Below are 13,625 nucleotides of genomic sequence, written 5' to 3'. Positions count from 1 at the left end.
GAAGAACACAAAAGGAGATATTTTGAAAAATATGTATAAAAAATATCTTCAAAATATCTTCCTTTTGTGTTCAGCAGAAGAAATCCCCACAGGATTGGAACAACTTGAGGGTGAGTAAATGATGACAGGATTTATTTAGGTCCATTATCCCTTTAAATTTAATTTTTAAGTAAGTATTGCATAAATCGCTCACTGTAACTTCACGGTAATATTTAGCGTTTTTAAAAGCGACCGACTACCTCGAGCTCGTGCATGTAATAATGTCACCCAGTTTCCAATGTACTTGCGCCATCTTGTGGTGGCATACGGATAGTCAACAACCACAATGCAATTAATTTCAGATTCAAAAACAATCATTCAAACACGGAAAAGTGTATAACTTTCTCTTTATCAAAACTGAACACAAGTCCAAAATAAACACCTAGACTTTCAATTTGATTCAAACACCAAAAAAAAAAAAAAAAAAAAAAAATGTCCACCTTGCTTATGAAACATGCACACATAAAGATTTTTTGCTTGAACAAATAAAATACAAAGCCAGGCTACTGACCTCTGTACATCAACTGCAGATGTCACATTTCCAGCAATGTATTTAAACTACATTTATGAATATAACTTAGTTGGTCCACTTAGCCAGAGTGGAGTTCAGTGACTAACAAGTGGAGAAAATATTTGGCCTGTCATCTTGATTGAAAAGCAATCTCACAAACTTGTGTATTTCAGCAACACAACAGTACTGGAACAGTATTATGAATTTGGCTGTGAAAAATACTGCCACTATTGGAGTGTCATCACTTAAGACAGAGGCTGACAGACAGAAAAAATTGCCATGACAGCTAAACACACTTCTTCTTTTCCAACACAAATCACTGCTGAAAAATGCAAAGCTATTTCTTTACATAAACCCACAGCTATCCATTCTATTCACTCCTTAAAATAGTGTACCGATAAGAAAATCACATTTTTGAACTTAAGGGAATTCTGAAAACCAATTACTTATTTAAAGTCTAGAAATGTTTCAAAAAATATTTTGGCCTTGTGCATAGTTAGTCTTACAGAAGTGAGCATTTTGTGCTCGAAAGCAGCAGCTTTACCCTGAGTGTTTCCTCATGATATATAATGATATTCAGACATTTATTAACACAGAATAAAACATCCATCTGAATATTTCAATTTTGACTTATAAAGTGGAGTGATGAAATGTGTGGGGGAAATTATTAGCATGCAAAACAAAGTTTTCATTGTAGTGATGTAAACCTTTTTTTTTTTTTAATTTTGTTCAGACAATAAAAATGTTTGGGCACAAATAATAAATAGCTTGAGAAATAATCTCAGAAATCAAATATTTTACTCAAATAGGTTTGTCTCTTTACCAAATCCACAGAATAATATCCAGCATGTGGGAGAGTATATGGATGGTAGAGAATTTCGTTTAGTCTTTCGTCTTCACTTGCTGGTGCATTCTGGGATTTGTGCTTCAAAAACTCAAGTATTTTACGTTCTAACACTCAAACTGAGGATTCAACCTCTGGCTTGCTGGAACTGGTCCTTGGCATTGACTTCAAAACACTGAGTTTCTCTGTGCCGTTACTGGACTCCGCCTCTGCTTTAACAGAACTTGGGCCTTGCTCTTCATCGTCGTCGTCTTCATCGTCAAGCGTATCAGGGTAGATGACGAGGAAAGCCGCAGCAAAGAAAGCAAGGAAGGAACCTCCCGATGCCACCATGGGGATCACTCTCACTGTGCCAACGGCATCTACAACCACACCAAGCGCCGAAGCCACCAAGATCTGAGAGATGTAAACCTGACATGTCAGGATGGCGCAGTCGATGCCGAAGCCTCGCCGGGAGTTGCCAGGGCTGTGATGAATGTACTAAGACAATGTAAAAGAAAGATGAAAGACACTCATTGAGAGCACTGCTGCTGCAGGGAAAACTGCTGTAACAAATCTACTGGTGCTACCGGTAGTGAAAATCAGTTCTGGATAAGCTTATCTTACAAATATATATCAATATACAGTGCCATTCTAAAGTTTTGGATCGGTAAGATTTTACATTTTTGTAGAAGTCGTCTCTTATGCTCAAGGCTGCATTTATTTTATGAAAAATACTATATATGTAAAATAACTTTGATGTTTGAATATACTTTAAAATGCAATTAATTTCTGTGATGTAAAGCTGAATTTACAGCATCAGTACTCCACTCTGTCACATGACTCTTCAGAAATCATTCTAATATGATGATTTCAGAAATCATTCTAATATGATGATTTGAATCTAGAAACATTTAAGACTATTATCAATGTTGAAAACATATTAGAATGATTTCTGAAGGATCATGTGACACTCAAGACTGAAGTAATGATGCTGAAAATTCAGCATGGCATCAAAGGAATAAATTAAATTTCAAAATATAATAAATTAACAAAAGTGTTTTTTAATTGAAATAATTTTCCACAATATAAGCAGCCTTGATGAGCATATGATACTTCTTTCAAAAACAATAAATAAATCTTGATAATGCTAAACTTTTGACCAGTAGTGTGTATATATTATTGGTAATATATATTTGGTAACAAAAGTTTATACAGTTATACAGACCTCTTTGATTTCATGGTACTGTCCCAGAAGAGCATAAGGGCAGTATGACATGCTCATAGAGATGACTCCCATGGTGCTTATCATCACCATAGCAACATATACATTTGGAAAGATGGACATGACAGCTGTTCCCAGAGCAAAGACTAGAGTCCCCAACATGTAGATGACTTTTATGCTTAGGTCATAGTTGTTTAAGATCCTTTGGAGCACATCTGTAAAACAAGTTTGTATAATACTCAGAATGTACACCAACAAACAAAACAAAAGGAGCAGACTATGAAACTATATGAAATCTACAATACAATTCAAAAGTTTGGGCTTGGTAATTTTTTGTTGGATGGTCTTTTGCTCACCAAAGCAGCATTTATTTGATACAAAATACAAAAGTAACTTTCTATTGTAATAAAATGCATTTTTAAGCTGAATTAATTCAATGTTCATTTTTCATTTTCACACAATTCTTTAAACATCATTCTAAAATGCTGATTAAGTGCTCAAGAAATATTTCTTATTATTACCAATGTTGAAAACAGTTGTGTTGCTTAATATTTTTGTAGAAACCGCGAGATTTCTTTTCAGGATTCTAAAAGGCTAGAATATAGAAGCCTTAAAAGAATTATGTTATTTGAAAAGGAAAGTTTTGTAATAATCTAAAAGTATTTACTATCACTTTTGATCAAATAATGCATCTTGCTGAGAAAAAAAAACAAAAACAAAAAACATACTGACCCCAAACTTTTGACCAGTAGTGTGTTACATAAAATGTGGGACAATTTATCATTTCTCGATATTAATCATACACAATTTTAATCTTTACATGCCAAATTCAAGAAAATATACACAACATCCTGATCATCAAAATCACAGATTCAAGAAAAAAATGTATAAGAACTAACACAAAAACCTGCTTATTCCACAACATGGTCATGTGAGTGTCTAACTACAGAACTGAAACCTGATCACACTCATGGAAAAAACCCAAATATGATATTCCATTACATGTTCTAATCAAATACAACACGAATGTAACACACACCTGAACAGAGGGCAGCTGTAGCTGCATAGATCACAAGACCCCAGCAGCCCATCTGCACACCTTTACTGTAGTTCTGGAGGGTGGTGGAGTTAGCCTAGTTTTGAAAAACAGGAACAGGATATCCAGTATAAGTATGTATATATACAAATATATTCAGTGTTAGATACTGTAAAATAGAGCCTGTATCATATCAAAACTACATATTACAAAAGTATAAGACTAAGGGCGTTTTCAGACCAGTAAGATCCACAACAAAATTGCGCAGCCTCTGGTTGAAAAAAACAACAATGCAGAGATCATAATTATATCATAACTCAATATTACAGGTTTTTATATTATGGTAAATTTTGAATGTCCTGTTAGCTAACGCCTTTCTCTTGTATTATGTTATTTTAGCAAAATCATCTGCTGCAGTATATATATTTTCTAGTGGGTGCAGGACACCACAGTTCATTTATGTACCCTAATTTATGAGGATAGCAAAATAAAGTAAACTATGACATATTATACCCCAAAAAATCTTTATACAATCTACTACCAGTAAAATGTATACAAATTTGGGACCAAAATTATTCAGACACTGACCTGACCATGTTTAGTCTTCGATTGCTTTTACTCCAAAGACTGAACAAAATTTGCTTTGCAATTGGTTGAGCTAAATTTGTATCATCTAATTGTGTACTTGAAGTTAACAGCTGATTGGTTAATTGCAATCCAATACATCTCTTATGAAAATTAATCATGGTTTTATTAGAGTAAAAGTGTAGTAACCATGTTTTTTGACTAATTGATTACCATTTATATAACCAAAAATACCATGGTTTAAGTATGGTTAGAGTAGCAAAGCCATGGTTAATTTGTGGTTACCATGGTTTAACTTTAATAACCATGTTTTTTTGTTTAATTTTTAGTAAAACCATGGTTCATTTTCGTAAGGGATACCTTTCTATCAGTTACCTGACATTATAAAGATGAATTTGTTCTGACAGTTTAACTGAGTTCTTGTCATATTTTATTACCATTCTCTAAACAATAGTGAATAAACTGTGATGTGAAAAAATCTTGAAGGTGTCTGAATAAATGTTGGTTGGAATGTACGTGTAGGATAGACACCAGCTATTGTTATATTACTTTATCATTTTGAGCAGAAGGCGTAAACGCGCTAGATGGACGTGTGTAACAGCTTTTGCAGCATCTTGCGCATGACAGTTTTACAAGTTAAAATCAGTTTCAAGCAGGCCGAGACCATCTCGTTCATGTGATTTTCTGGTATGGATACGAGTTCATGCTTAAACTAAACAAGCTAAGAGAAAAAGCAGGCCAGGTTCTGGAAAAAATTCTCCAAAAAGTCAGGTGTGAAAACGCCCTAAAAGTATCACAGTGTTGGCCTTACAATTTGGTACTTGATTTGGATGATTTGGTATTTTAATTTATTTATATATTTACAAATGTATTTTATTTGTAATTTATATTTAACTATATAATTAAAGGAGAAGATAAAGAGCTCTTCTTACAGTCGGGTCTCCTTCAAAGATAACCTGGCCCATGAAGTCTGTGTAGAACACAGCTTGTGCGATCATGGAGAACCAGGTGAGCAGGTGACATATACACAGACGCCAGAGCTGGGGCGGCATCTTCAGCATGGACAACCAGAGCAGTCTGACTGTCGTACCACCATCTCCATCCTCGCTCTCCTCATCATCCTCATTCCTACGGGATGCAGAGATACGACTTGGTTGCAACTTCTGCCTTCCGCGATGTCTAGCTATTTTGTCGAGGTCATTCAGGCTTTGTGATGACTTGATTGGCCCGGCCATGTTGGCGTAGCGGCGCCGCCATTGAAAGCCCACATGTCCATGATAAGAGAAAGTGAAGGCGGGCTGGCGGTAGAAGGAAGGGTGGCGACGGTGAACTGACCCACTGCATGGTAGTAAACCAACTTTGCCTGGTTGATTAGTAGCATTTGCTGCTCCATTGACTGGATTTCCGGAAGCAGCAAAGCTTCCGTTTACCGTTTTGACAGCTCCACAGAAGTGTTCCCCATTGCTATCACACTTCTGGTGGTGGTGGTGGTCAGTGCACTGACCTAGCTGGCTGGTGTTGTGGCAATCCAATGTTGTTCCATCGTCTTGTAAACACTGAAAGTCCTGGAATAAATTTGGTTCGATGTCACACAGAAACTGCCCATCGCGATCCAAGTCTGCATCAAGCTCTATGGTAGCATCTACCATGGCTAAAACCGAGTCACTTTTACTTCGCACTAGGTCGATGTTTAGAAAGTCAGTTGAAACATCCCACTCAGACCGATTATCCTCATGGGCTGAAAATGGCTCCTCCTCTGGGATAATTTCTAGCTGAGGCAAGAGGCGAGCGGATGGAAAGCTTCCATAGAGCTGGAAAGGAGGTGGTTTTTCTTCATCTTCATCCTTCAATACCCCTGGCTGGTTGGGGTTATATAGGTGCTCCTTGATGCTGAAAAGATGAAGTGTTGCAGAAATGATAAAGATGATGGCCGCAAAGAAAAAGAGAACCTGCTCTTGGGCCTTAAAAGCTCGACCCAGGACGGTATTGGTCCAGTCTAGCCCTCCAAGCATGTAACCTAAAGCACCTCCCAGCCCTGAAAGACAGGAATTACATCACTTCAAACTGCCAACAACAGAATATACAACATTAATGCAGCCTACAAGAATAAATATCTTATGATTAAAATATAATCTCCACCCAGCATGTTTTTTTTATGTTTATGAAAAAAGTTTATTATGCTCAGTTGCTCACCAAGTCTGCTTTCATTTGATCAAAAATACAGTAAAACTGTGATATTGTGAAATTATTTCAATTTAACATAACTTTTTTTATTTTAATATATTTATTATTTATATTCCATTCCTGTGATGGCAAAGCTGAATTTTCAGCAACCGTCTTGACTGTCACATAATTCTAATATGCTGATGTGGTGTTCAAGAAACATTTAATGAATTTATATACACATCGATTAGGCATAACATTATGACTTAATATTGTGTTGACCCCCCTTTTCATGCCAAAACAGCCCTGACCCATCAAGGCATAGATTCCACTATCTGGCACCAAGATGTTAGCAGCAGATCCTTCAAGTTCAGCAAGTTGCAAGGTGGGGCCTCCATGGATCAGATTATTTGTTCAGCACATCCCACAAATGCTCTATTGGATTGAGATCTGGGGAATTTGGAGGCCAAGTAAAAAACTCAAGCTCGTATTATTGTGCTCCTCAAACCTTTCCTGAACCATTTTTGCTTTGTGGCAGGGCGCATTATTCTGCTGAAAGAGGCCACAGCCACCAGGGAATCCCAGCAGAACATTGCCCAAAACATCACACTGCCTCCTTCGGCTTTGCCTTCTTCCCATAGTGCATCCTGGTGCCATGTGTTCCCGAGGCAAGCGAATCACACGCACCCTGCCATCCACGTGATGTAAAAGAAAACGTGATTCATCAGACCAGGCCACAATTTTTTTCATTGATCTGTGGTCCTGTTCTGATGTTCTTTTTCCTGCTTCTAACGCATCAACTAAATGTTCACTTGCAGCCTAATACATCCCAACCACTAACAGGTGATGTGATTAAGAGATAATCAGTGTTATTCACTTCACCTCATAATGTTATGCCTGATCAGTTGATATTGTTCAGGATTCTTTGATAATTAAAAAATTCAAAAGAACAGTATTTATTTGAAATGGAAATAATAAAAAATATTTTGAATATTTTTTTTTTTATGTACTGATCCTGAACTGTAATGTATAATCATTTTTTCCATTCTTGTTATTATGATTAGAACTTAACCATTGAATAATTATCTAATAAAAACATGCTTTTTTAATGAAATTTTAAATAATTTTGTATTATTTAGCTGTGATAATTTTAATATGATGCTAAAGAACAGAGTATCTCTATTCCAGTTCCCTCCAGTCCCAAAATATATACCTGCTGAGAAAGCATGGATATTTAGAGCCACGTCCTGTTCCTCACTATCAGCCACATCCAGGAGGTAGGCTCGGATTGGTCCGTCTAAAGCATCAGCACAGAAGTCCAGAACCACCACACCAATAACAGTCAGCACGATCCCAACCAGTTTATTACTGGGGACGTCACCCAGAGACAGACCTGTTTTACAGACAGAATAAAATAAGCTGTAAGAACAAATAATTTATATATATATATATATATATATATATATATATATATATATATATATATATATATATATATATATATATATATATATATATATATATATATATATATATATAAATACAGTCATCATGGGACTAAATTTAAATAACACTGGCAAGCAACCCTGTAGATATATGCACATTTACAATATAATATAAATAGTACAGTTTTAAATAATCTATAAATATTTTTAAAAATTACCTATAAGAGATCCATTAAGAAATAAGGCCACTCCTATTAACACTCCTACACACAGCGCCAAAATGAAGGGTCTCCTCCGACCCCATTTCAAAGTGCAGCGGTCACTTGCTGAGCCAATAAGTGGGGTGAAAATTAAACCCAAAATAGGGCTTAGAAACCAGGTTAAGCTGTAATACTGCTCTGGGAGACCTGCAAGGAAAAAAAGGACCACAATCAATTAAATTCTAAGGTTCAGGCAGAACAAATTTTAATAACCACTTTGCTGAAATGTACTAATATGGCAACTATAGCAACTCTCATCCGTTGAAACGGATGACCAGGCGCGTTTCAGCATGTCTGCAGTTCATTAACCTGCCATTTACAACACTATAAACCTTTCACATAAGAGATCTAAAACCATGTCATAGTAATGAAGCAATCACATTGCCTCTGGCAATAAAATTATTATCAAATGCAATGACTCACAAATAATAAGGGCGTGGGAAACCTGAAAATAATATTTGACATGATTTGGTGGTAATGCTACTAGCATGCACTTTTAATAATAAAAACAGCTGAGGGAATTTTCCATGAGTCGAACATTTTCTAGTCTGGCACACAGAACTCGTGCTAGGACTGATGATGTACCAAAACCCAAACACTTGATTACTCAAGTGAAACTTATAAATGTCAAACTTCTCCTTTTTTCAAGAAGTCCAAACGTGCAAAAAAAATACAGGTCATGTGTAAAGTGAGATGCCGACTGAGAATGTGAGAACAGAAAGTGCAGACAAAAGACATGTCACATGTCAAATCATAACTCTTCAGCTTTAAAGATGAACAAGCATCCATTCAACTACACTCAAACCTCTACAGATCAGGTTAAGGTGCAGTATGATGTAATGAAGTAATCAGCCTGTGTTATAAAGCACTAACACTCAGTGTTAACACTCTCATGGGCCAGAACTAAAAATAGATGGTTTTGTCAATGCCCACTGTATTTAATCCATCACAGGAGAGGATTTTATCCTTTTTACTCTAAAAACAGACTCTGGTTAATTGGCTATTAAACCACACTCAACATTTCAATTATTTTATCTATTTTAATCAAGTAGGCTATTTAAGATTATAAGTGATGCATATATTTTGTGTCAACATGCACATTAAAAGGACAATTACAGAGTGATTTAGGCTACGATATACTAAATCATCTGGGATAATGGCCTTTTAGGGTTTACTGGATGATGTTCAGTATATTTTAGCTGTTATATCTACTAAAACTGTGTTTAGTACGAGATAAGATGGCCTTCAGAGCAATTCAAACCTTTTGTAATAACCCTGCAGTTTCCTGAGAGGATCTATTGACATTGATCTTATTTAAAAAATGGACGGAAAACTGAGAGAAAGAGAAATGCGCACACTCACGCATTCTCTGAATTCCATGCAAACTCTACCTCATCCATTTTTGCATGCTACTGTGGAAACAAAAATCTTCCTACTATGAGAGGGTTTGCATTGGCACAATAGAAAGTCCTTACCAAATCCAAAGGAATGTCCCTGTTCAATGTTTATGAACAGAGGTCTTAAAAATTCATCATAATAATTTAAAAAACACTATATCACCCATTTACACTATCACTATTACACCCATTTACCCTCCCTATTTTGCAACATGGAAGGAAGCTATCTTCTGTAAATGTTTAAGACTTTTAATTAAAATAATATGGTAAGAAATACCAGTTTGCAATATCAAGCAGCATAACAAGCTCTTTTGTAGAGCTAAAAATAACTGGATGACAACAGAAGCTAGCCTCATTCAATTTACAAATGACAAAATAAGGTGGATGCAAAGTGCAGACCTGAGATTGCAAAATGTCCTGTTCTAGAAAGTGCACATGAGAGGGTGACTGTTGGGGTTGCATCAGCCTTTTAAATGTTTTATCCAAATCTAAAGGATGTTAAAAAAGATCTAAATGTTGTCATCATATCAAAAATAGTGCAAGGAAATTTTACAAAATGATTTAGCTAAATTCTAAGTTAGCTAAGTTTATTTTCATCTGTGAAAGAGAAGATATTTTGAAGAATGTTTTTGCCCATCCAATGAAAGTCAATGGGGTCCAAAACAACACTGCACCTCACTGACTTTCATTTTATGGCAAACATGACATGTTTGTCGGGATAACGGTTGATTACTAACCTAGCTGCAACAACACAGGAGTAACCAGCGCCGTTTCCATGGCATAGCAGAACTCCCTCCCGAACATGATGGCACCGTGCATGACCCATAACCGCTTTGGAATGTGGTTTACAGAATCCTCACTGGCCGAGTCCTCTGACATCTCCACTTCCTTCTCTGCGTTTTGCCCAACATTCGGCTCCTTCGCTTGCATAACTGCCAGGTCCAGCACTGGAACGGACTCTGTGACAGCATTCTTGGGTGCCATGTTGGCCTGCATATGCGATTCTGGTGCAGGGTCTTGATCCAGAAGTGATTCCTATAGTACTTACCCCTCACAAGTACACACTCTGTTCTGCTTAAGACCTCCAAGTTGATCTTTCATAATCCACAGCAGTTTCCTTATAAAACACTAACCCGTAGTCAACAGAGAGGTCATGTCGTTCCATATATTTTAGTGAGAGGTCTACCAATGGTTGTAATGAATACCAGTCAATATAGAGCTTTGTTGGTGTAACTCACAAGTCATGTTTTCTTGAACGGAAAAAGGGAAAAGGGGGAGGGCATGGAGAGCAGAACAGGTGGATGTTCCTCTGTGTGCCTCCATGGAATTACTTATTAATCTAGATGAGAAGGGAAAAGAGAGAGTGAGTGAATGAGAGATAGAGAGAAATCTTGGCATAAAAATGATATCCAAAAGATCAAGGCAGTGGAAAAATGTCAGTGAAAAAACAGACCGGAAAAATTCTGGCATTATGACAATAAACATAGTTTTACCAAAAGCATGACATATTTGGCATATCTGTAATCCCTGGAGAAAGGCAGATGAAATATTAAAGTAACTAAAATAGGGAATAGACACTGAAAAGATAGTTGAATGCTGATACTTGTTTCTAAGAGAACATTTTAAAGCATTAAAGGGATAGTTCACACAAAAATTTAAATTCTGTCATTTATGCATCCTCAAATTGTTCCAAACCTGTATGAATTTCCTTCTTCTGCTGAACACAAAACAATATATTTTGAGGAATATGCTGGGGTTGGACTTGGGCACTATGGAAATCAGTGGGGTTCCATAAACTGGTTACCGACATTCTTCAAAATATCTTATTTTGTTTTCAGCAGAAGAAAGAAATTCATACATTATGGGTGTATCCTGAATACTAAGTACAAAAATACCATTGGCATTTTATAAACCAAGGAGGCTATTTACATATTTCTAAATGAATTTCCACTTGTAATTTTAGATGGGTCATCTCACAAAACTTAAATTTCTTTTCTGGCACCCCAACCCACAGGTTTAATATTTTAAAGACTTCATAAACAAAATAAGAATATTAATATAGAAGGAGATACAGTGTACAAAAAGTGTATTATGTGCAATTTTTTATCGATCATTGCTATGGTCATGTCCTCACACAAACCCGTTTCTTGCCAAGAAGCACAAGCTCTAAAACAATGTTTAAAAACGTATAGAAGCACATATGCAAAAAGAATATGGACTTTTAAGTTTATTTATACCTTCTACAGTCATATGGTAAAGGCAGCAAGTGTGTAACGTTCCAAAGGTTATTTTAAATGAGTTAGCATTACACAATCCTGCTATAAATTATCCTTTAACAGCATGTGTGAGTAGGCTGCTAAAAGATTTTTACGCAAGAACTAATGGTGGATAAGCAGCTGATATGATCAACCCATTCATTAAAAAGTAATGTATGCTCAATGTGCCTACATTTGTAATATTACTTTAATTTTGATATTTAGTTAATTTGATTTTAATAATTTGTTTACTGAATAATTTACCTACACAATAGACTATTTGTATGTGTGTGTATGTGTGTATATAAGCAACAGGGTTAAATAAGTAAAATTAAGCTAATTCATTTGAACATGTAGGGTATCTGTAACAAATTTGGTTACAAGACCCAAGTCACATGTAGCTAATAATCAAAAACATATCCTACCTTGTTCCTCAAGTAGCATGTGTTTCATTTGATGCCCAAATCCCTTTAACCCAGCAATATGGTCTCAGATAAAGTGAAGTGTAAAGGCATACATACACCAGAAGGGAACAAACTGAACACATACAGTGACAGAGCTAAAATATGTGTCACTAGCTAAAATTGCTGATAACATAAGACTCTCGTGCTGACTCGCCGTCCCCCGTGCACTGTACTGATAAGGCTACACCCAGACGCTTCTGCCAGGTAACATTCACCCCCTGAGCAGCCCAGACCTGCTGTGACAAGAGTCAGGCGGGCGAATTTACACCTGTGTCAAAGAGTGACATGACATTACGACAAGAAGTACAAGGCATCGGTTATTTAATAGGGGGTGACGACGTGGCGTAGAGGTGCCTTTCGCTGAGTCACGTGCAAAACCCTTTTGAAGCCTCTGAAGGAGTTCAGATCATGCCTAAACATGTACGGTTTCCTGTTTGTTACTGAAAATACGCATGGAAAACTAACCCAGTTATTAAACCCAGTCAATTTCAGTCATTAACTTGAGATATAGCGATAGTAGACAGATAAACAACCTCGCTGGCTGAAATAAATGGTATAAACATCACTAGATCAACATAACCCCCCCATTACCTATGATTTTTTTCTGGATTGGATTCAAAGGATTGCCAGATCATCGGACTGTTGCATGTATGATATGTTTAATGTTATGGATATTTTACTTTATAGCCTACACACGATAATCGTGTTACAAACTGTATTTCCTGGAAGGGTGAAGTGATCTTAATGGGAATATGGGCAAGCAAAAGTTGCAGTTATCATGCTTTTGGGATTTCGTTGAACTTTATATGAATTATCAGTGATTAATGCTTAGACAGTCTGTTAGCCCAGACGGCTAGCCTGCTAAATTAACTTACTTCTGCAGCAAATTTAGAGAATACCTTCACCTTCCCAGCTCGACGAGCGGTCCGATTCAGAAAATACATCTTCATTTATTGTTAGAGAAAGATTCTCAGCATCCACAAGTAAATGGAGTAAGATGTTAAAGAGCAAAATGTACCTGCTCTCAGGTCACGGATGTGCTGCTGTATTGTCTTCTCGAGGTTGCCAGTCGTTACGCTCGTCAAACCCCCTCGTCATCAGTGATGTAATCTCGCAGGATGGTCGCTGTCAAAAATGTGAACTAAAAACTAAAAAGCCGTCAAGACTTAGTCATTACTTAAGTCATTCCAGTTTAACCATGTCATAAAGACATAACTGATGTCTATGTGACAGCCTTTGATAATAAAATACCAATGCAACAAAATAAAGCAGGTTGAAAATCTCAGTTGACAGATAGCCTAGAGATACTAGTAGCCTACTATGCCTATAGGCTGTATACTGTTTGTATACAATCAGTTCAGCCTGAATTGCATAAAGGGATCGTTTACCCCAAAATGAAAATGAGTCCATGATTTACTCACC

The 13,625-nt window shown here is 36.5% G+C and overlaps 1 protein-coding gene and 1 long non-coding RNA gene across 5 annotated transcripts in view; one reads left to right on the top strand and one right to left on the bottom strand.

Moving 5' to 3' along the window:
- Positions 1-268: 268 nt before the first annotated feature.
- Positions 269-13,355, bottom strand: slc45a4b (solute carrier family 45 member 4b). Of its 4 annotated transcripts, none has more exons than XM_067448471.1 (8): positions 13,222-13,355; positions 10,222-10,823; positions 8,046-8,234; positions 7,596-7,775; positions 5,152-6,254; positions 3,638-3,731; positions 2,602-2,813; positions 269-1,874 (listed from the first exon to the last, which is right to left on the bottom strand). In XM_067448471.1, the coding sequence occupies exons 2-8, from the start codon at positions 10,478-10,480 to the stop codon at positions 1,509-1,511; spliced, it is 2,403 nt and encodes an 800-aa protein (XP_067304572.1). In that variant the 5' UTR covers positions 10,481-10,823; positions 13,222-13,355; the 3' UTR covers positions 269-1,508. The 4 variants fall into 4 exon arrangements, with proteins under 4 accessions (XP_067304572.1, XP_067304573.1, XP_067304571.1 ...); XM_067448472.1 differs by having other exon boundaries at positions 13,109-13,238; XM_067448470.1 differs by lacking the exon at positions 13,222-13,355 and adding an exon at positions 13,079-13,215.
- Positions 11,470-13,625, top strand: part of LOC137082905 (uncharacterized) — a 30,984-nt gene continuing 28,828 nt past the window's right edge. The window contains exon 1 of the long non-coding RNA XR_010906422.1: positions 11,470-11,908. This is a non-coding gene — a long non-coding RNA (uncharacterized lncRNA). The remainder of the gene's footprint in view (positions 11,909-13,625) is intronic.

This window comes from Pseudorasbora parva, chromosome 7 (genome assembly GCF_024679245.1).
Source record: "Pseudorasbora parva isolate DD20220531a chromosome 7, ASM2467924v1, whole genome shotgun sequence".
In the NCBI taxonomy this organism is placed as follows: domain Eukaryota; kingdom Metazoa; phylum Chordata; class Actinopteri; order Cypriniformes; family Gobionidae; genus Pseudorasbora; species Pseudorasbora parva.
The sequence above is the reverse complement of the archived record's forward strand: the minus strand, read 5'-3'. Positions and strand labels throughout refer to the sequence as shown.

Coding starts and splice junctions, on each gene's coding strand:
- slc45a4b (XM_067448471.1), bottom strand. CDS start 10,480: ATGCAGGCCAACATGGCACCCAAGAATGCTGTCACAGAGTCCGTTCCA. Junction 7,776..8,045: donor TCTTAATGGATCTCTTATAG/GTAATTTTTAAA, acceptor TCTGTAAAACAG/GTCTGTCTCTGGGTGACGTC. Junction 6,255..7,595: donor TATCCATGCTTTCTCAGCAG/GTATATATTTTG, acceptor CCTGTCTTTCAG/GGCTGGGAGGTGCTTTAGGT.